The 21,640-nt window shown below is 43.0% G+C and overlaps 1 protein-coding gene across 7 annotated transcripts in view; it reads right to left on the bottom strand.

Annotated features, from left to right (window-relative positions):
• The window catches only part of Ttc30 (tetratricopeptide repeat domain 30), a 199,987-nt gene that overhangs the window by 26,330 nt on the left and 152,017 nt on the right, over window positions 1-21,640 (bottom strand). For all 7 annotated transcript variants that reach the window (XM_075880721.1, XM_075880723.1, XM_075880718.1 and 4 more), the window contains 2 exons: window positions 19,558-19,661; window positions 6,534-6,732 (listed from right to left, as the gene is read on the bottom strand). In XM_075880721.1, the coding sequence (XP_075736836.1) occupies window positions 6,534-6,732; window positions 19,558-19,661 (303 nt within the window). The remainder of the gene's footprint in view (window positions 1-6,533; window positions 6,733-19,557; window positions 19,662-21,640) is intronic.

Here is a 21,640-nt window from a genome sequence, read left to right as displayed (position 1 = left end):
TTTCGCAACGCGTAAGGAAACTTCGACGAGCAGTGTTCTTGTCAGATAGAGAGAGACGTGGCGCTATGTCGCAGAGTCTCTCGTAACTTATAAACCCATCATCTTCCATACGTCTGTCCCGGCATTTCCTCCCCACCCCCCCAAGGCCGTGTAAGTGGGAAGATTTGCTTTGGGCAGACGGCCATACGCTGGCAAAGTAGCCACTACTCGGCGCCAGGCGCTAAACAAACGCCGCCTGCCTCCCGGCTACAAGCCAGGGAGACCCAACAAAGAGACTACTCTTTGAAGCCGTAGCTTCAGTTCAGTACAAGCCTTGCACCCGCTTTAGCTCCATGACTAACCGTTCGCCACGGGACAAAACCACCCGTGAGCGCCTGTTCATTTAGGGGAGGATGTTGAGTACTGCGATGGCGGCTGTGTGCTTTCCCACCATACTGACACTGTCTTGTGAAAAGGGCCACCAACACAATGCCGACGGGGTCGAAGGTGGTTTCTCCACGCCTTTTTTACGACAACCTTCGCGAGACAGTCTCTGATCTTTCCTCTTTCCTATTCTCCTTCTGACTTTTTTTTTACTTTCCAACCACTAGTATTTCACAATAAAAGCAGTCTTGAAAGTGATGCTAACATGCCGAGTCTCTTATTTTCCGGGCTTTTGCAGCGCGGCCCACGCAGCCTTGCTAGCCAACACGCAACGAAAAAGTTTGCAATGAGAGTCAGCTTACGAAGAGTCAGCTCACGAATTAGAGTCAGCTTAGGGCACAAGTAAGCATTTACACCACGACCCCACCGATATCTGTGGCATTCTATAGTTTAGTTTTAGCCAGAAAAATGTATTGCTAGTCTTGTTATTGAATAAACAATGAATCTATTTTCTTTTTTTATCTCAGTCAAATGTTTCTTTCTATTTTTCACCTAAGAAAAAGCTTCATGGTAATTTTATACAATATCTCAATTAAGTTTGTATTTCTGGGAATTATACGCGAAGCAGTTTCTCCATAGTTATTGATGTGTGTTTCAAAGTGGTAAAGTTTTGATGGAGGCAAAGTGGCACTGGCCCGTCTACTGTGCAATGTGCAACTCCAGTTATTGGTGATACCTGTTTACAAATGAACACTAGAAATTCCGGTGTTTTTATAGATTATCAAATGAAAATCTGATAATTCATTATCAGATTATTAGATGATAATCTGATAATCTAATATTAGATGATAATCAGCCGCCCGCCTTTGTTCAAGCTGGCAAAATAACGGCCCAGAAGCACTCCTTAATGCGTAGCCTGCTAAAGTGCACGCCCAAGCAGGCTTGTTGAACATGTTCAGCAGAGCCGAAGAGAAACTTTTTACACTAATATTGGCTTGTCAATGAGTCTTAAAATGAAGAATTTGCAGACAATTGATACACGAAATAAACATTTTGTTTATACGTCAGTTTATCACTACTCAACTCTTTTTTTTTCGCATGAATTCACGGTATGAAGTTAACTTTGCTAGCATGCTAAGTGTGCGGGTCTCAACGTTGTGACATGAAACGAAATGTTAAATTCTCTGTAGCAACTACATTCCACTGCAAGCAAAGCTTACTTCAAGGTAATGCAAGATCTGCAGTCTTAGGGCTCCACCAGGGTAGCAAACGACATGAGGACACACCCGGAAGAGCTCTGGCGCCTACGGACACTTGCTTGCTGACAATAGAATACGAGTTTGGTGGGGGAGCCTTCAGGATCCACAGCGGTCAGACCTGCGTATGCTATAGATTTACACGCAAACGCGTCCAATATCCTGCAGAGCACGTGCGCAGGACGATCGTGGAAAGAGCGAAACGTAGAACGTATCTCTAGCTTTGCTCGCCCGAAGTGCACTGAGCGCAACGTGAACGTGCACTTGGTTTCGCCATCGTTCTGCAGCCAAGCTTACCGCATCGCGGAAACACGCGCTCGTCAAACAAGCGAAATCTATACAGTTCCCTGAAGGTGTTCGGGGATTGGCTAGGCTTTCACTCTGCGCATACCTATTTGCCTACACTATACCATACAACATTATGCTAAGTATGGCTACACAAGCTCTTTCATAGAGTAATGAGCCACAGATATTAGGCTAATTCTACAATCAACACACTGGTACAGCAAAGTTTACGGTGGCACCTGGGCAGCGCACACCGATTTGGGGCTCCTCATTTCGGCTTGTCTTGTTCACTACGAACGCCGAGCGCTTGGGCGGTGCGTGAGTGCGTGGTATTACATGATTATAATAAATTTATATCTACAACACACAAAAATCCTCGACGATGACAGCTATCGGGCAAGAGTCGACAACGAAAACAGTATTCTTTACTCAACCAAACCTATCGCACTGACGCATTAGAAAGTATAATGTGGTTTCTCATTCTCTTGAGCTGTTGCTTCTTATTTTATTATAATGTCGCCATACTCTTACATGGCCAGGCTCGCCATGATGATCTAGTGGTTACGGTGCTTGACTTATGACACGCAGTTTACGGGGTCGAATCTCCGCCACGCCGGCCGCATTTTCGATGGTGGTGAAAATGCTTGAAGCTTCTGTGCTTAGACATGGGCGCACGTTGATAACCTCAGGTGGTCAAAATTTCCGGAACCCTCCACTACAGCATTCCTGGAACTGCATTATATGATAGTTTGGGGATATTGAACCTAATTCATTATTGTCATTATCTTCATCATCATCATCATCATCAGCCTGACTACGTCCACTGCAGGACAAAGGCCTCTCCCATGTTTCGCCAGTTAACCCGGTCCTGTGCTTGCTGCTGCCAATTTATACCCGCAAGCTTCTTAATCTCATCTGCCCACCTAACCTTCTGTCTCCCCCTAACCCACTTCCCTTCTCTGGGAATCCAGTTAGTTACCCTTAATGACCAGCGGTTATCCTGTCTACGCGCTACATGCCCGGCCCATGTCCATTTCCTTTTCTTTATTTCAGCTATGATATCCTTAACCCCCATTTGTCCCCTAATTAACTCTGCTCTCTTCTTGTCTCTTAAGGTTAGACCTACCATTTTTCTTTCCATTGCTTGCTCCGTCGTCCTCAATTTAAGCTGAACCCTCTTTGAAAGTCTGCAGGTTTCTGCTCCGTAGCAAAGTACCAGCAAGATACAGCTGTTATATACCTTCCTCTTGAGGAATAGTGGCAATCTACCTGTCAGTGAGCTACATGGCCTTGCAACTTCACTTGCCGATGAGTGTTTGAAGGGACCAAAATCAGTTTAGAGTGATGAATTGGTATTCTTTGAGAGCTCTTACTATTGTCAATTTTACGGTCAGGTGTCCGTTATTCAGTGACAATATCGTTGCATTGATTCTTGAATTTCGCGCCCAAGCTTCGGCACCTAAATCATTCTGCGATCTCTCCAAATGAGTTTCGACTGTAATGAGCCATGCAAGTGTCAGTATATTCTATCTAAATCTGTGATGCCATAGGAAGTTGGTGTGGGAACCTCGAGCTATTATCACCTGTATATTCTTTTTGTGTGTTTTCAGCCTAAGTGAGGGTCTTCTTATTGCAGGCGTCGTGCTTCAGATAATGAGATAAATATTCCTCTTTAGTGTGCCCATAACATTTCAGTCTTGAACTATGGAGAAGATTGTGCTGATTGACAAACAGTTCCTCTCCTGCTCAATGCAATCGTGCTATCCCGCGGCTTAGCAGAAGGCCGTGGGTTGAGTTCCTAGTTAGTGTATCCGCATACTGATTGCGAAGGACTCAAACCTTGGTATAACATACATGCATATTACCAACTATCGGTTTTAATGAAATGAATAACAGTTCAGTCATACATAGTATTGATAGATAGTATAGGGTGTGGCGATGGCGTAGTGGTTAGAGCATCCGCCTCGCATGGAAGAGGTCCGTGGTTCAAATCCCGGTGCCGCGCAGTTTCTAACCAAATTTTAAAAAAAAATCTGCGTATTGATGGAACTGCATTAAGAAGGCCTGGGGTGCGGCCTCACCGGTAACCACTGCCGGGAATGCCCTCCCTCACCAGAGAAGGATTGGCCACCCTGGTGCAGTATCTGGCCACTACCTCTCACATGCATACGTCAAATAACTCACGGCCCTCAGTTCCCAGCAGCTGTGAAGCAACTGACCACGGCGGCGGTCAGATCTGCAACGCAGCAGAGGGTGCTAAGAATCTCCGGATCCGGACAGGCCGCCATTAGAACCTGAACTTGGCAACGTTTAACGCTAGAACCTTATCTGGTGAGGGAAGTGTAGCTGCACGATTCCAGATCTAGAGGGTATTCAATGGGATATAATAGGGCTCAGTGAGGTTAGGAGGACAGATGAGACCTATACAGTGCAACAGAATGAGCACGTTCTTTGCTATCGGGGCTTGGCAGACAGAAGAGCACTGGAGGTTCCTAATCCACATAAACCTAGCTGGCAACATAGAGGAAGACTATAGCATTAATGAAAGGGTGGTAGGTGTCGTAAAGAACTGACTAAAAGATACAAGATGAAGGTAGTAGAGGCTTACGCGCCTACATCAAGCCATGATGACGCTTCAGTCGAAAGCTTCTATGAAGATGTGGAATCGGCAATGAGTAAGGTAAAAACAGAGTACACTATAGTGATGGGCGACTTTAATGCAAAGGTAAAGAAGAAGCAGGCTGGAGACCAGGCAGTAGGAGAATATGGCATCAGCACTAAAAACGACAGAGGAGAGCTGCTAGTAGAATTCGCAGAACGCAATATTTACGGATTTTGATTATCTTCTACCCAAAACGTGAAAACCGCAAGTGGACATGGAAGAGCCCTAATGGCGAAAATAAGAACAAAATAGACTTTATAATGACTGCACACCCAGGAATTGTGCAGGATGTGGAAGTGGTTGGCAAGGTACGATGCAGTGACCATAGAATGGTATGGTCTCGAATTCACCTAGACTTGATGAAGGAATGGCAGAAACTGATACGCAAGAAGCCAATCAATGAGTTGGCACTGAGAGGGAAAGTACAGGAATTCAGAGTGTCGCTGCAGAACAGGTACTCGGCTCTTAGTGAAGAAACCAACGTTAGCGTAGATACAATGAATGATAATCTGACGAGTATTATTACGGAGTGTGCAGTGGAAGTTGGAGGCAGGGTAGCTAGACAGGACACTGGCAAGCTTTCCCAGGAAACAAAGAACCTAGTTAAGAAGCGTCAAATCATGAAAGTGTCAAGTACAACACACAAAATAGAACTGGCAGAGCTTTCGAAGTTGATTATTAGCCGTAAGGTATGCGATGTAAGAAGGTATAACATGGAGAGAATTGAACACGCTCTGAAAAACGGAGGAAGCGTCAAAGCAGTGAAGAGGAAACTTGAGATAGGCCAAAGTCGGATGTATGCACTAAGGGACAAAGAAGGCAAAATAACTACCAATATGGATAGGATAGTTAAAATAGTAGAGGATTTTTACAAAGATCTGTACAGTAGCCGACACAACCACGAACTTAATACTACAAGAACTAGCAGTAACCCAGATGACACCCCACCAGTAATGATAGAAGAAATCAGAAAAGCTTTGGAGAACATGCAAAGAGGCAAAGCTGCTGGTGAGGATCAGGTAACATCAGATCTGCTGAAAGATGAAGGACAGATTGTGTTAGAAAAACTAGCCACCCTGTTTACGAGGTGCCTCCTGACGGGAAGAGTACCAGAGTCTTGCAAGAACGCTAACATCATCTTCATATATAAGAAAGGAGATGACAAGGACTTGAAGAATTACAGGCCAATCAGCTTGCTCTCTGTGGTATACAAGCTATTTACAAAGGTAATTGCTAACAGAGTAAAGAAAAGATTAGAATTCAATCAACCAAAGGAACAAGCGGGATTTCGATCAGGCTACTCAACAATTGACCACATTCATACTATCAATCAGGTAATAGAGAAATGCTCAGAGTATAACCAACCACTATACATAGCCTTCATAGATTACGAGAAGGCGTTTGATTCAGTAGAAATATCAGCCGTCATGCAGACACTGCGGAATCAGGGTGTAGATGAAGGATATATAAACATTCTGGAAGATATTTAGGGGATCAACTGCTACCATAGTGCTTCATAAAGAAAGCAACAGAATACGAATCAAGAAGGGTGTAAGGCAGGGGGACACAATCTCCCCAATGCTATTTACCGCGTGCTTTCAGGAGGTTTTCAGAATCCTAGAATGGGAACAGTTAGGGATAAGAGTTAATGGAGAAGAACTTAGTAACCTGCGCTTCGCCGATGACATTGCATTGCTGAGTAACTCAGGGGACGAATTGCAACTCATGATTACGGAGTTAGATAAGGAGAGCAGAAAGGTGGGTCTTAATATTAATCTGCAGAAGAGGAAAGTATTGTACAACAACCTCGGAAAGGAGCAGCACTTCGAGATAGGTAATAGTGCACTTGAAGTTGTTAAAGACTATGTATACTTAGGGCAGGTAATATCCGCAGAGCCGAACCACGAGATTGAAATACCTAGTAGAATAAAAATGGGGTGGAGCACATTCGGTTAGCATTATCTTACCTGAGCCATAAGGGCTGGCAGGAACCTCTCCCGCAGCACGGCCTCGCACTGTGCCTGTGGTGCGCCCTGTTGTCGCATCTGTCGTAGCCGGTCAGCCTGCCTGGCAGCCAAGGCTTCAAGCTTGGCGTACGCTTCTTCCGGTGCCGTCTGCTGGGCAAGCAGGGCCTCCAGAAACTCGTACAGGAATGGTGGCAGCAGTCTGCGATGGTCATGAGACCACTCTGGAGCAATATTATTTTTGGTTTTCAAAAAAAAATACCGTCAGTAGTTCCTAACGCCTCTTTCCAGTTGGTCGTGCATAAGCAAATAATTTTATACAGGTGGGTGTTTACGTGTAGTCACAGATCACTATTTATTTCTAGCTTTTATTACATGAATATTTCTTGAAATTCTTGTCCACCTTACTCTTCATTTTCTGTCAGTTCTTGGTAATATATTTTGGCTTCCTTGCTATCCTCCGCTTCTCCGTTGTGAATTCCAGTTGCACCGAAGGCTTTATTATTACCGATGTTTTTGTGTTGTATTTCACTCACTTACAGTTACGTTGTTTTCATTTTTCCGCAGCGAATTTTTAAGAGCCATTGAACGCGCTTCAGCAAAAGAAGGGCGTCACGTAGATAGAGGCGTGCAATACAGACGCTTACGGTGAGGGCCGACAATTGAGGACGCTCAAAGCAGGATGGGGCTCTAAAGAGGAGACACGACAATGTAAAAAAAGAAGTCTTCATTTACCGTGTCTCAGTTTCCTTAAGTTTTCTGTATATTTTTCAAGATCACTTGCCATCAATATTATTGTGCAGTCAACGGTTCCACAACCCCGCAGGCCGTCTGCGCAAGCAGGCGTTTGGTGCGTTGCGACACCATGGAGCCGAGCTGAAGGGGTGGGGGGGGGGGGGGGGGTTCAACTCCCTTCCTTCCACGCATAGCCGTGCGTGGCTGCCCCCGGTCCAAGGAAAATGGGATCCTGAAGTTGAGCCGATGCTGGGTGGTTCGACCTTTAAGGTTCTCTGGCGCAGGCAACACACTCCGTTGGACATGGCTCTGCGTACATGGCACCCCTAGGCGGACTCACTCAGGGGAAATCGGCAGTCGCCTTCTCGTATCTTTCTCACCCTATATCTTCGCCTTTCTTTCATTTTACTCTTTGCTGTCTTCTACTAACTTCATTTACTTATTGTTTTGCTGGCGTCAAGGGTTAACCATGTATAGTTGCTCTACTTAGGGCAGACATGTTTGGTTATAGCGGCGATGCATGGCTGGCGTCTCCAAGTGTTTTTTATTCAAACTTGTACGTCTACTTGGTGGACTTGGTGATGGGTGGCCACCATCGCCACCGAACTTTAAATGCTTCTTATGAAAAAATGTTTTTCCGCACTACCTGAATGCTGCGTAAAAAACGCACCGATGACAGCTTCTTTTTTGCACAGCCCGAAGAGACCTTTCCTTGGTACAACATAATTAAAAGTCAGATGAACAGAAAATACTCCGATTCATTTCACCAGTCACTGTCTCAAAAACTCTCCCAGATGAAATAGGCTCAAGCTACAAAGTGAGAATACGGGAACTGGTGATCTCCTTCTAGAAGTTCGCGACAAGACCCACTACGACAAGCTCTTCAAACTTGTAGCATTTGGTAACATCCCTGTACCAGTGAGCCCACATAAGTTGATGAACACAGTGCGTAGTGTCGTATCTGATGATGACCTCCTCGCCCTATATGAAAGCGAGTTGCTTGAAAGATGGCAGGAACAGAATGTAGCGAAGTGATTTATTTGTGGAGTTTAATGTCCCGAAACCACCATATGATTATGAGAGACGCCGTAGTGAATGGCTCCAGAAATTTCGACCACCTGGGGTTCTTTAACGAGCCCTCAAATCTGAGCACACAGGCCTACAACATTTCCGCCTCCATCAGAAATGCAGCCGCCACTGCCGGGATTTGGTCTCGCGACCTGCGGGTCAGCAGTCGAGTACCTTAACCACTAGACCACCAAGACAGGGCAAAATGTAGAAAAGTGTGAAGAATAACACTAAGGCGAGATGAAAAACTAATCGCAACAAAGCACATAAGAATTACCTTCAGAACAGGCAACCTCCCCGACACTATTCAAACTGGTTACTGTAAGCTTCGTGTAAGACCTTGTGTGCCAAATCACCGCGAATTTTTTAAGTTCCAGCGCTTTGGACCCGGGTCCCAAGCGTTCAGAGGGCGCGTTAGGTGCGCGAGGAACGCATCTTGCGAAAATGCATACAAGTGCACTTCAGAAACCTTTGCGCTAACTGGAACGGCGATCACAACGCCTAATGCTGCTCATGCTTCGCATGAAAAAAAAGAACAAATATTATACCTCGGGGTCAAATTCAACCTAAGATTCGAAAAGGCACTGCAATCCTTTTCTGCACAAAAGCGTTCTTATCCTTCCTTCGCCAACGTGGCGCGCCCGGGCGCTGTGCCACGGTTTTCGGTGCCCACGTGATTGGTGCCAAGTGTGACCGCAGTTGCGCCAGCAGCGCCTCCAGCAGGACTAGTCTTTTCTGCTTTGCCTCCTGCTCAAAAGGGCCAGCAGACTACCTAGTCTGCCAAACCCCGGGCCGCTGCAAGAGCAGTCAGGACCTATATCGCCATGTTGGAGCGCAACAAAGAGAAACGCCGTATTACAGGGCTCCCAAAGGACCCTGTAACTTGAGCCTACACATTTTGTACACAAATCACCGAACTGCAATAAAATGAGGACACAAATACAACAGTGGAACGTCTCAAGGCAGGACAACGCGTCGTCAGGCCACGAGGGAGTTCTGGCAGAAGTTTTTATCGACATGAATTCATATACACATTACGCGAGAGTCTAGAGCATGGTTAGTAGGGTAGCAGGAGGAGAACAACATTCGTTTTCTCTAGTTAACACACACGGCAACGAGTTCGAAGTCCAGGTGAATTGTAATGGGTGACTTTTCGAACAGGTCTGCAGTTCATCTCATTACACTGAAGCGTTCCAATGATACGAAGCCAGAATGCGAAAACAAATAATAAAACGCAAAACCACAAACCATGAAGCATACAATGAAGCCTTCGTCTTAGCAGAGCTAGAAGTGTCGCTAAACTGCTGTAATGAAACCACTCTTGGCTCAGGCCGTATAGTATACGAAATGCTCGAACGTCTGCCCGATGAAACCTTCCAAAAAACCTCCTTCCCTTGTATATGGTTTGTGTATGATTTTTTGGCGAGATTCCTTCCGCCTAAAAGCAGCCATTATTATTTCGATCCTTAAGCAGGGTAAGGACCCACCTTAAGCATCAAGCAACAGGTCCATACCTTTGACGAGTTGCCTTTGCAAGTTGTTTCAGAAAATGATAAACAGGCAAGTGATGCGATTCCTCAAAACTAATGGCCTACTTGACCCATACAAGTGCAGAGTTCGAGAAGCTAAATCCACTACTGACCACATTGAGGCACAAATTTGTGATGCTTTCATTCATAAACTATTCTTTCTCTCAGTGTTCCTCGATATTGAGAAGGCCTATGACACAACGTGGCGTTTTGGCATACTTCCATACCTGTAAAACGTAGGTGTTACACCTGAGTGTTACACCGGGCTGCGTACTGCAGGTAGCAAACAGAAGTGCCCTGACGAATTGTGCAGTGCTGCCCACACGGTGAGCCAAGCATCCCAAAAGAGGTGCTTATTCAGCATCTGTGACTAACTCAAAGGTAATGTGCAAAGTTCCATTTAATGAAGAAGAGTGTTGTTTTGAGCTTGTCATGTTGAAGTGAAAGTATTGCAAAATAAGTGAGGGTACACAGAGTAACGTCAGGATGTATGCTACCTACCATCTTAACATTATTCATGCCAAAGTGTTAATTATGTGCACCCTTTATTTGAGGGAGAAGTACGATGGTTTCCATGAATGAGCATAGTTGGAAATCGCTGCACAACCAGTCACTGTGCTTTTCCCACTAATTATTATGTGGCCCTTATTCTTGTGACCTCCCACTGACAAAAAACTGCTTCATATAAACAACAGTAGAAGAGCTTTTGCTAGCTATAATAGGAAATTATTGTTATCATAGTTTTTAGTTTCAATAAGTCAAGCTGTAGAAGAGTACTCCACCTATTTGTCACCATGGCAAGTGCATTTCGTCGGGAAACGTGACTTGCTTTCGCAAATTGTTGTCTTTCTGTAGAATGAGGTACTGGCAAGTGGAATTTTGCAAAAACTAAATACTTTATTGTTTCTTGCATCAAGCATTGTTATCGTTTTTGTAAATACATGCATAGTGTGAGGAATAGGGACCCACTTTGAAATTTAAAACCTTATCATTGCAATGTGTTGGGCTGTCTTTTTTGTATGCGACTTGTTTCTGCCAATTATAAACCTAGTTTTTACAATTTTTCAAGGTAAATTGCTGATTTTTCTTTGTACGTTCGCAAGCACACTTTAACCTCTGATGCTAAACCACAGGCGTAATTGGTGTGCCTGATTCTTGTCTAGATATTTTATAGAATACCTAAAATGGACTCTTCTACTTGGCGCAATTATTCGCTGCTGTGTGCATGCTCTAGTCAATTAAACATAAAGTTAGAGAATGAAGCTGGTAGCATTGAATACTCTGTTCAGACTCTTGTATACACTGCGAAACCTTGCTGGTGCCAAAATTTGTTGTGAGTGTACGGTGAAGTGACTGGTAGCTAGCAATACTGCATTGTTACAGCTAATTGCACAATGGAGCGTTTTTAAGCTGCTCACGTAACTCGAGCAGATGTCAATCATGTTCACTGTGGTACGACATAGCCCCAAATTCATGCATTTGCATCCTGCATGCAAGAAACCCTTATGTGAAGCAACATGATGTGATAGGGGTGGCTCAGTGAGAACTGGGTTTTCTCTGTCAGAATCATTACACAGATTTGCTAAATGCACTCGAGTAGATTCAGAAGGCACTTGCAGCTACAGACTCAGTAGTAACAACACATTTCACTAGTAGAATCACCTAGCTGTATATTGCATTTTCCGGAAACTTCATTATTTTGTGACACCTTAGCGTCACAGCTTGGTTACTCTTTTCTTGGTTGTGGGACATTACAAGATTGATAATTTCATATATCTTGCAAAAATATTCAATTTTTATATTGTATATTGATTTTATGCTTTTCAACTTCTTCCTCCTCAACTAAAGCTTAACTTTAGCTGGATTGTCTCATAAGTGAAAACAAGAAACCAGGCCAGGGAAAGCAATACGGTGCTCAATTAATACAGAAGCGAGTATTGCTGTGGTTCAGTGAACAGCTTGAATTTTTTAAGGCACCAATGTGTATTTCATGTGACTAATTACAGAGCATAATTGTGTGTTGCTACTTTTGTTATCACAGCCCCGCCGTGGTGGTCTAGTGGCTAAGGTACTCGGCTGCTGACCCGCAGGGCGCGGGTTCGAATCCCGGCTGCGGCGGCTGCATTTCCGATGGAGGCGGAAATGTTGTAGGCCCGTGTGCTCAGATTTGGGTGCACGTTAAAGAACCCCAGGTGGTCTAAATTTCCGGAGCCCTCCACTACGGCGTCTCTCATAATCATAGAGTGGTTTTGGGACGTTAAACCCCACATATCAATCAACTTTTGTTATCACAGGAAGCACCTCTCAAAAGCAGTGCTACAAGGATGTGAGCCATAAGTTCTTTTCAACAAACGGATCAGATGCCTGAGATCCAGTGGCCGGCTGCTTCTAGCCTACACAGACACTGCAGCCACCACAGTAAAGTTCTTGCAACGGTGTGAGACATTCCTAGGTTGCATAGAGTAGGCATGTTATTTGTCAATTTTATAGCTTATAGGGATATGTCTGCAAAAGTAATTCCCTGCACAGTGTATTTTACATTCTCTTAAGGTGCCATTAGGCAGCTTTGGCACTGTCTTTCACCTTCCAGACCATCTTGCTAATTCATACAGAGTGCTGCAGCAATCGCATTATGTGAGTATCACAAAAACTTAATTTCGAAAAGCAATTACTGTGACCCCTTCATGCCTGACCAGTGTATACTCTTCGCTAGCGAAGTGATGTGATTTTGCACTGACTGTCGGTTGGTTCTCTCTGCAATATGAAATAGTGTTTTGGCCTTAAAATTATTCCGTATAGACTGTGCCGTTGTGAGGCGGGCTGCATATTTGTTTATTTCACCTATGCCTTGCACAGAACTTCTTCACCATGCCGATGTAGCGCAGCGGCACTCAACGAGGTCTTGGTTACTTGATGGCTGCTTGTTGATTGCACAATGATGCTTTGTAGCCATGTGACTGTATTCATGATGGTAACGCATGCGTACCCCTCTTCGCGATGAGAACGATGAAAAAGCCGAGTGAGAAACTGAAAACAGCTAATGTTATTGGCTGTGACTTCACCCTTTCATCATGTGAACAGAATATTTGTGGCAACGTGCTCACATTTTACAATGTTGCAGTAATCAGAAATTTCAGACGGTGGGGTTGTTTAGTAGCTTTCTACCTTTCAATTATGAATGGTCAGTTTATGCACAGCATAGCGTTGTTGATTTATATTTCGCAATGCTCATCTGTGAAATAGTCTGCAGCTTATGTCAATATTTATGTGTTCATTATACGAAACAATCTGTATGTTCAATATGTACCATCAACAGCAACAGTTTGTGGGACACCAAATATTCGATGATGCTGAATTCTCACTTTGTCTAAGAATGTTTTTGAAAGAAATATTTTATACTGCACTTCGCATTCCAACCTATGCAGTCACCAGTCTAACTACAAGCATTAAGTACCGACGTAGCGGAAATTCGCATTTGTTGTGGATTCAACACCTACCAAGTATTTCCTGTTGGTAGTACTTCCATGGATTTTCCATGGCACTAGAGTCACCTCCTTTTTCCGCTTTTGCAGCTACATAGCTGGCAGTTCATTGCTTTGCTGCTTGGTTTACCTAAAACCTATTCAAACAGCACATCGGAAACGCTGTTTTGGGTGTACTTGAATCATTAGGTGTTTAATATTTTATTAGTCATGCAGCTTTTTTCGGTCTTTTGGCTTTTACTTTTTGGCAACTTAACTGCTGTTTTCACAGCCATCTGTAGATATCAATATTGACTCTACTAAACTTTGCTTCAGAAAGAAAAGCTGAACAGTTGCCAAGGCGCATGGCCTGCGCCACAGCATTCTAGGTTACCAGAAATAGATTCTAAGCCGGGTATTATATGGCTTCTTGCTAGTTACGTGTCTTGCTTTTACTCAGAGCTCTTTTCATTGTCCTAAAATTTATCTTACCTGGCCCACAGCTATGCTACCATGTGAACAACCCCCGCACTGATTGGATTTGTTCTTTAGGGCAGCAGTTGCACTTTTGAAGGAGGCAAAAATGCTAGAGGCCTTAGTGCTTTTGAATTGAATTTACAATCAGAACCCCATTATTATTGTTACATTTAACGAACAAAGTGATAATTCTACATCGTATACATAGTTCAAATAGAAGAGGTGAGCTGCTTAGTAGGTTGGTATTCGTGTTAAAAAGGCAGGGCATGCAAACATGGACTTGAGAGAGTAGTCAAGACACTGCGAACACCAACTGTAAAAATTGACATTAAGCTAGAAACGAAACAAGGCAAGTGTAAATATTGATCAAGACAGCATGTCTGTTTATCTATGTGAGAGATGACTGCTCAGCATTTGATTTATTTATTGAGTTATTCAATAGTTCGCTCACACATGCACTACCACATTTCACTAGGCCAAGCCTCGACCATTATATGCAATTCTTCATTTCTGTGCTTGTACGAAACTGCATGATTTAAATTTCGGCATTTGTTTACGTCGTGATATAAGGATATGTTTAATGATGGGCCTCTGGTTAACTATCTTATATGTTCCATTAGTCTGCCTTGTCACTGTTAGTTGGCACACGAAATGTTCCGACTCACCTGGGGCCATGTGTGCGAGCCCAGCCTTTTGAACATGTATGCATATAATGCGTAAAGAAAATAGGTTATTCAGTGAGTATTAGGAAGGTAAATATATGTGTAGTGAAAATTGTGGTATTTTCTTCTGTTAGACGTCTTGCTTAACAATGACTGGGCATTAATTTGGAGCCTGCTAGTGGGGTATGAGATATACATACATAAGGCAGCAGCTGTTAGCATGATTTCGAGACTGCTGCCTCATGAGGCCGAGAAAGTCAAGTTGTGTTACATAGTGCATGCTAGAAAGAGTGAAATGTTTCTAATGTTTTTTTTTTTTGTTGTATCAGCAGACATTCTACAAAAACTGGCCCAAATGCGGACGGAAGGCAGTACAGATGAACACACAGAAGCCATCAGGCTGCCTCAGAAACCGTGACTGGGCATTAACTTGTAAGTATTTGTGAGTTTATGGTCTTGTCATGTTAGTCTGTGAAGTGGTTTCTTGACACTTGAAATATTTTTCAAAACTGGTGTTTTGATTCCTCAATGTGGAAAGACGTTGTTCCAGCACTATTTTTGAGGAAAAACTTTCTATTACAGCAGAGGCCTTTTAAACCAATTGCTCAGAAATGGAGTTATGGGAGAAAAATAACTGACACATCATTGTTACTTCATGATTTTACGACAGTCTTTGTTTCTTTGTCAGCAAAATTTCATGGCTATGGTATAAAAATTATTTTTGTTTGAATATATGTCAATGTTAGTCGTGAGGAAACATGGCAAAATGGTACTCGCCCATGACCCGCAGGTCACGGGATTGAGACCCGGCTGCAGCGGCTGCTATTCCAATGGAGGCGCAAATGTTGTAGGTGGTCGACATTTTTGTAGCCCTCCACTACGGCGTCTCTCATAATCATATGGTGGTTGTAAACCCCACATCTCAATCAAATCAAACATGGCAAAATGCAGTGTCCTTTGTTTATTTTTACAAGAGTGATTTTTTCTTGTAGAATAAAATACATTGCTTCTTTTAAGGGCATTTACCAAGAGTTAAAAATACTTCTGACTCTAAAAATTGAAGACGCCTTCACACAACTTTACTCTGGGTTCTTTGGCTGATAATACAATTATTAGAGCATAAACGTAAAGGGTGAGCATCGAATTAGGAAGAAAGGCTTACTGTCCATATCCTAAAATTCTATCAAACACTACATGACATTTGTCTTATTATGGCAGAAGTTAAGATGATGATGATAATAGGAGGGGGGGCTTTACTGAGAGTCAAATAATTAAAGAAAGTTTTTTGGAGCCAATCTAAAATTTTGAAAATTAGTTGGTTTTGAATGTTTGAACAAAAATTGTTTGCCTAAGTCGTGGCAGTAACTTTGATACGGTTTGCTGCTCTGATAAATAGATGGCCTGTTCTCGAATCGCTCTTTTTTAGAATCTTGGAGATAGTTTTATAAAACTGTTGAGCAGCCAGACCCTTGCTGAATGCCTTGTTCTCTGCAAATTAGGTTTTGCATTCAGTATCATTACAATAGAAGCGTTTATTAAAGTTGAGGATTTGTAATGAATGTGTGGAGATGTAGACCTGATGAAAAAATATTATTGAACTAATGTAAGAGCTTGTTATTCAACAACAGAACTTTTCTTTGCCGAGGCAGCAAACTACCTCAAGGTTGCTGCCACAACTTAAACAAATTTTCTTAATCAAACATTGGCTCCAACAACATACCTAACTTAGCGATGACACTCATTCAAGCCCCCATCTTTAAGTTAGCTCCTGCCATGATGAGATCTACAACTGTCATGTAATGTTTATTGGATTTAAAAAAACTATATATGCAAGCCTTGCTTCTTAATTTATTGCTCACTCTTTTGTTGATGCATTATTCATTCTCTTCATCAGGCTAATACCTCCACCATGGTGTTATGATTAAGATGTTGTGTACCCATCCAGCACTCTGTCACGCGCAGTGACAGAGTGTTGAGTGGGTTAAGGCTACGGAAACGACAACGAAGTCCTAATCTTCTTATCTCACCGCTTCTGTTTCTCGCTCCAAAGGTGCCGTTACAATATATTGCATGCCGCACGTAGGCCTTTGCAATGGTCGGCAATATGCTGCTTATGGAGGCAGATATGTTATAGGCACGATAGCTCAGATTTGGGTGTATGTAAAGAACTCCAGGTGGTCGAAATTTCTGGAGCCCTCCACTACGGCGTCTCTCATAATCATATGGCGGTTTTGGGACGTTGAACCCCACATATCAATCAACAGTATGCTTTGTCTTGTATAAGATTTCATATTATAATGCCAAATTAACTCTCCATTGTGTTAGTAGGTACAGAAATTGTAACTGCTACACCATGGCACTCATTTAATGGAATTTGTTATGCTAGTCGGTGAATACTTTTGCAGTTAGAATAGAGTGCGTTTAACGTTGAGTTCTTGTCTTCCATAGCAATAGGTCTTCGTAGCAACCTGCTGCTTGTTCTGCATGTGAGTTGTTCTTGTCCAGAAATACCGTCTGCTTTTGTGATTCAGGAAATAGTTGTGTGACCAGAGGGGATCGATGGAGTAGACACCGTAGTGCTTTAAACTTTTAACATTGCTGCTGTTGCAATAGTTATTTTTCGTACTTCCTTTTCAGGCATACAGAAAGGAGCCAAGTGGAGCTGTTCATGGGCCATGAAAACAGTTTTATAAGCGGGCTTTAAGCACTTTAGAGAATTATGTTTGTGAATACATCTGCCAATGTTATGTTTAAAGAAGCGTGTAGTCATGCATTTCATTGTTCATTTTGCATGCTGCAGCAAGTATGACTCACACATCTTCAAGATAACGCAGCACAGTGCATACACACAAACTACCCCCCCATACACTTTGGATTTGTGGCTTAACTGTAAATTTTTTACTCTGACCTTGCACAGCAGTTAATAAGAAAATGACATGAAAGCTTTGCCATCTAAGCAGGTAGCGTTCTCAGTATATGCTGGCAATAAGTGTGCAAAGTTCAACCAGTCCACTGGTCACATATTTTCTGGTAAACATTTATAGATAAAAGGCCGGGGTCGTTGGAAGCTGATACATTGTAACAAATAGACTGCGACTCCAGAAGTTCTCTGTTTTCTCACATTTGTACACGAGGTGGCATAGTCAAATTGTTCAGGCTGCAGCTATGTCTTATCACTCAGCAGCGTTCAACAAGCTCTGTGTCAGAACATGTTGCATCGAAAACTTAACCAACACTCTCTTTACGTTCTTTAGGTTTCGGTGACCATTTTTCATTTGTTTTGCCCATGGAAGTTACGTCGCACTTTTTGCTTTATGCTTTACCGATGACCTCACTCAAATTTTCAGTGCTTTTTGGTATACCTTGGGATATACGTTCACGGACCGCACACCTGCGCATGATCCGAGGAAGGTCTTCTACAAAGTACACTGAGGTATTGCAACGCCACTCATATTGGCAAAATGGGCAGAAAGAGTTCAGAGGTTAAAAGGCTGCAGTCTTGGAACAAGCTGCACCAGTGCAGCTTGTTCTAAGATTAGTTTAACTGCTGGACAATAAGGCGCAGCTTCTATATAGACAGTGCTTTAAAGTGGCTTGAAGACAGATCGGGGGGGGGGGGACTTGGAATATTGGTTTATTTGTTGTCAACCATTAACTTCCAAGAACAACATGTTCATGAGGAGGTATATTGCTAAAGAACTGGTCAGCCTTCACTGGCTTATTGTCAACATATGCTGCTGCTGCCATCTGCTTAGGTGGGAACACTTCTATGCATCTTTACTAAATGCAAGTCCAAGTAAACTTTTACACTCATTATTTCACACATAGTTTTAAACATCTTTTTACGTACAGATTGGCTCAACAAAAAGAAATCTGCAAATAGGGGAAAAGGAAGATGTAATGTGAACTTAGCACGGGAAAACGTTTGGCTCTGTTGGTGTAACATTTTCATAAAGTTCAGCGTAGCACTTCAAATCACAAAGATGGGACAGGCTTGTGTATGTTCGGCCTGTCCCAACTTCGTCATTTCAGTGCCGCGATTAGCGCTATAAGCATGTCATGTGCTGTTTGTGCCTTTGTTTGCTGCACACTCCATTCTTGTGTTCTCTGTGTAGAGTTTTGTTCAAATGGACTCCTGTTTAATTTGGTGTTTTGTGCATAAGAAACTGGTACATTAGGAAGCTTGCCATATATAACGGCATTCATTCTGCAAAATCATGCAACCTGTGCAAAACATATAATACGTTGTAATCATTCTATGAACCCTATGTTCATTTGCAGATGAAGGTGCGCCCAGAAACTAAATTACCAGCATGTCCAGCCAACAAAACTCTCCGTCAAACAACACAAATAACTCACATTCACAGGTATGCAGAACATAAATGAAATGCTCCATTGCTATATTTTGCGAGCAGACTGCATGGCACAGCTGTGGTGCGGCATTGTGTTGTGCGGAACAATACAACAGACTGTTGCATGAAACAATACAAACATTTTTGTATTAGTTGCAACAACGTTTAGAATACGTAAGGACACCTTGTTTGAAGAAAATTGTCGTAATTTCATCACCGAATAATATCTGTTGCCTTAATAGTGTGACGGGTTCTGCGCTAACTGTGCCGAAGCATGACTTCCGTGAAGAGGCTAAGTCTTAAGGAGAGAGTTGTATTCTTGCTCACGGAATTGCTCGGCACCACTATACCTTCAGCATTCTCCGTGAAGGAGGGTCCTCATTTTTTACAGTGTGCTGAAAATATTGGGAAACTTTCCAAGATATTCGGTCCAAGTTTCCGCAAGGTAATGGTTACACTTCTCAACGAGCCGGTTACATAAAAATAGAAAAAGAAGCACCCGGATCAGTATGTTTGCGAAAATGGGACGTCTGGGGAATAATTTTCACTCTAATTCAGGAAAACCATAGTTGCCATTGGAAGAATTGCAGCAACTCGCGATAATTTCACTTGATTTAAAAAGTTGCTGATAACAAAAAACAGCGTGAGCCCTTCGTGAAAAGCATTATATAGCTCACATTTCTCAAAAAGAAGCTGCCAGTAATATTTGTCGTCCGCCACAATTGACCAGAATCGCCCCGTACCTGTACGTGAGAGCCGCGTGCTCGGCCAGCAGGTCGGCGGCGAGGGGATGTTGTTCCAGGCGGCAGCACAAGAGAAGCAGGTTACCAAAGGCCTCAGGTGGTTCCTGCCATGTGGCAAATGAAATCGATGCAACAATGTTAAACCTGCATAAAAAGTAGTGTCTTTGCACGATTTGAATGAAACTCACCAATCCTAACTGTTTAGACAGAGAGATGCGTACTGTTGAAATTTAGAATACGATGCTTCATTTTGGTTTGCTACCCTAGGCTTAGGTAAGCAAAATGAAGTCGCAGCAAACCAAGGCACATTTGAGGTAGCATGCTGTCCACCAGAAGTATTTTTAAAAGAAATCTTGTAATAATGACAGACCTATCGATCATGCCGTAACGCTTGTCAAACTTTCCTTTTCCATTCTGCCGATGCTTGACCGAACATCCCCAGAAAATAAGAGAATTCGGGAAGCCGCACGGAACAGCGGCCTACGAATACATCTGGGGCTTCCGAAGAGTTCATCAGCATCGGGAACTGTAGCGGGAGCAGGATGTCTCCCGCTAGAAGTCATCTATATATATATACCTAAAAAACCATGCGTACTCATGTTCGACATATATAACAAGGTAAAAAGCATTTCCTGTACCGAGTTAATCTAACTCAGAGCAATTCTGCATTTGGTCAAGCTGTGAAAACGGTTCATTTCATTCTATTAGTCAGCCACAAAAATTAATGCCTGGAACATTTCTTCCCTGGGTGCTTTCGCCTCTAACTATAAAAAACGAGTTCTAGCTGGCATCAAAGGGGCAAAGAGAGGAATGTCACGGACTGCGCTGCTACAGACTACGCTCCTCTTCTTAGCCGAGCACTAAGCTCACCATTCGCATATCTACACCGACGACTCATGCACTCAGGGCACTTCCAACTCGGACTTTATGGCCCGTATTCACAAGCGCTCCTTCACTTAAGGGCTCCCCTCGACTTGACGAAGTCAAGGCGGAACGTGCTCCTCCACTCAAGGAGCCGCTGCATTTCATGAACGCTCCTCCACACTCCCTTCGCCAATGGAGGCCTCGGAAATGCTCCCTCCACTCGAGTGAACTGCATGGGCCGAGAAAAACGCCTGAGAGTATTCGCGATTGCGGTTAAGAAATGCCTATCTTTGTATAAAAAGTGAACGCTTTTCTTACGCATTCTTTTTTTATAAATTGACATTACAGCAAAATACACGCATTTAGAGTGGTAGCATGGTGTCCGTACACAAATATAATTTTTACACCCAGAAGGGTGTAAATGAGCTTGTCTCATGGACGACACCCTAAGGGTGCTAATTCAGCACCTTCCAAAAAGGGTGCCTTTCCATGCACCATTATAATAGGGTGTACATGTAAAAAAACTGTGGGGTGTTACAAAAACACCCTTAAGAAAGGGTGCCTTCGATGTCCATCACTTTTTAGCACCCTCTAAGGAGGGTGCGAGAAGGGTGCGCAAGTGTGTTGAGTGCCCAATGCAGGGGTGCCAGTATTCTTTTAGACAGCACTAGTAAATATCAGCATGCACTGATTACACACTACTTGAAGAAAGGGGTCCTGATTATCAAGGGTGCGCCACCTGTCGAGCTCCATTCATTGCGCGTGGGCAAAAATATAAACACGAACAATCGTGTATGAACTTTTGCTGGATCTATATATACTTCACAGTATATGCATAATGCGCGTTACAGAAAACGAAGCCTTGCTGCCCTTTCATATTGCATTTATTTAATAGGCAAATAAAACATAAACTTTTCTTCTGCCACACAACTTCTTCACCAGATGTGTAACATGTTCACGTATACGTACACTACACATGCGACACCTCAAATGTTTATTATATTTTTTCAGTTTCACTTTATTGACCATTCTTTGCAACATACAATTACACTGGTTTCAGTTTAGTATACTACTTTAAGTACATAGAGAGTACAAATGAAATACACGCTAATATATCCCTATAGTTCTTTCAAGTATCTACAATCCAAGTGGTTTCCACTTTAATACTCCTTCATGTACACAATCGGTTAATATATAGGAATGAACTACAGGCAAATGT

Source organism: Rhipicephalus microplus, chromosome X (assembly GCF_043290135.1).
Source record: "Rhipicephalus microplus isolate Deutch F79 chromosome X, USDA_Rmic, whole genome shotgun sequence".
Lineage (NCBI taxonomy): Eukaryota > Metazoa > Arthropoda > Arachnida > Ixodida > Ixodidae > Rhipicephalus > Rhipicephalus microplus.
Note: the sequence above shows the minus strand (reverse complement) of the source record. Positions and strands in the feature narration are given on the sequence as shown.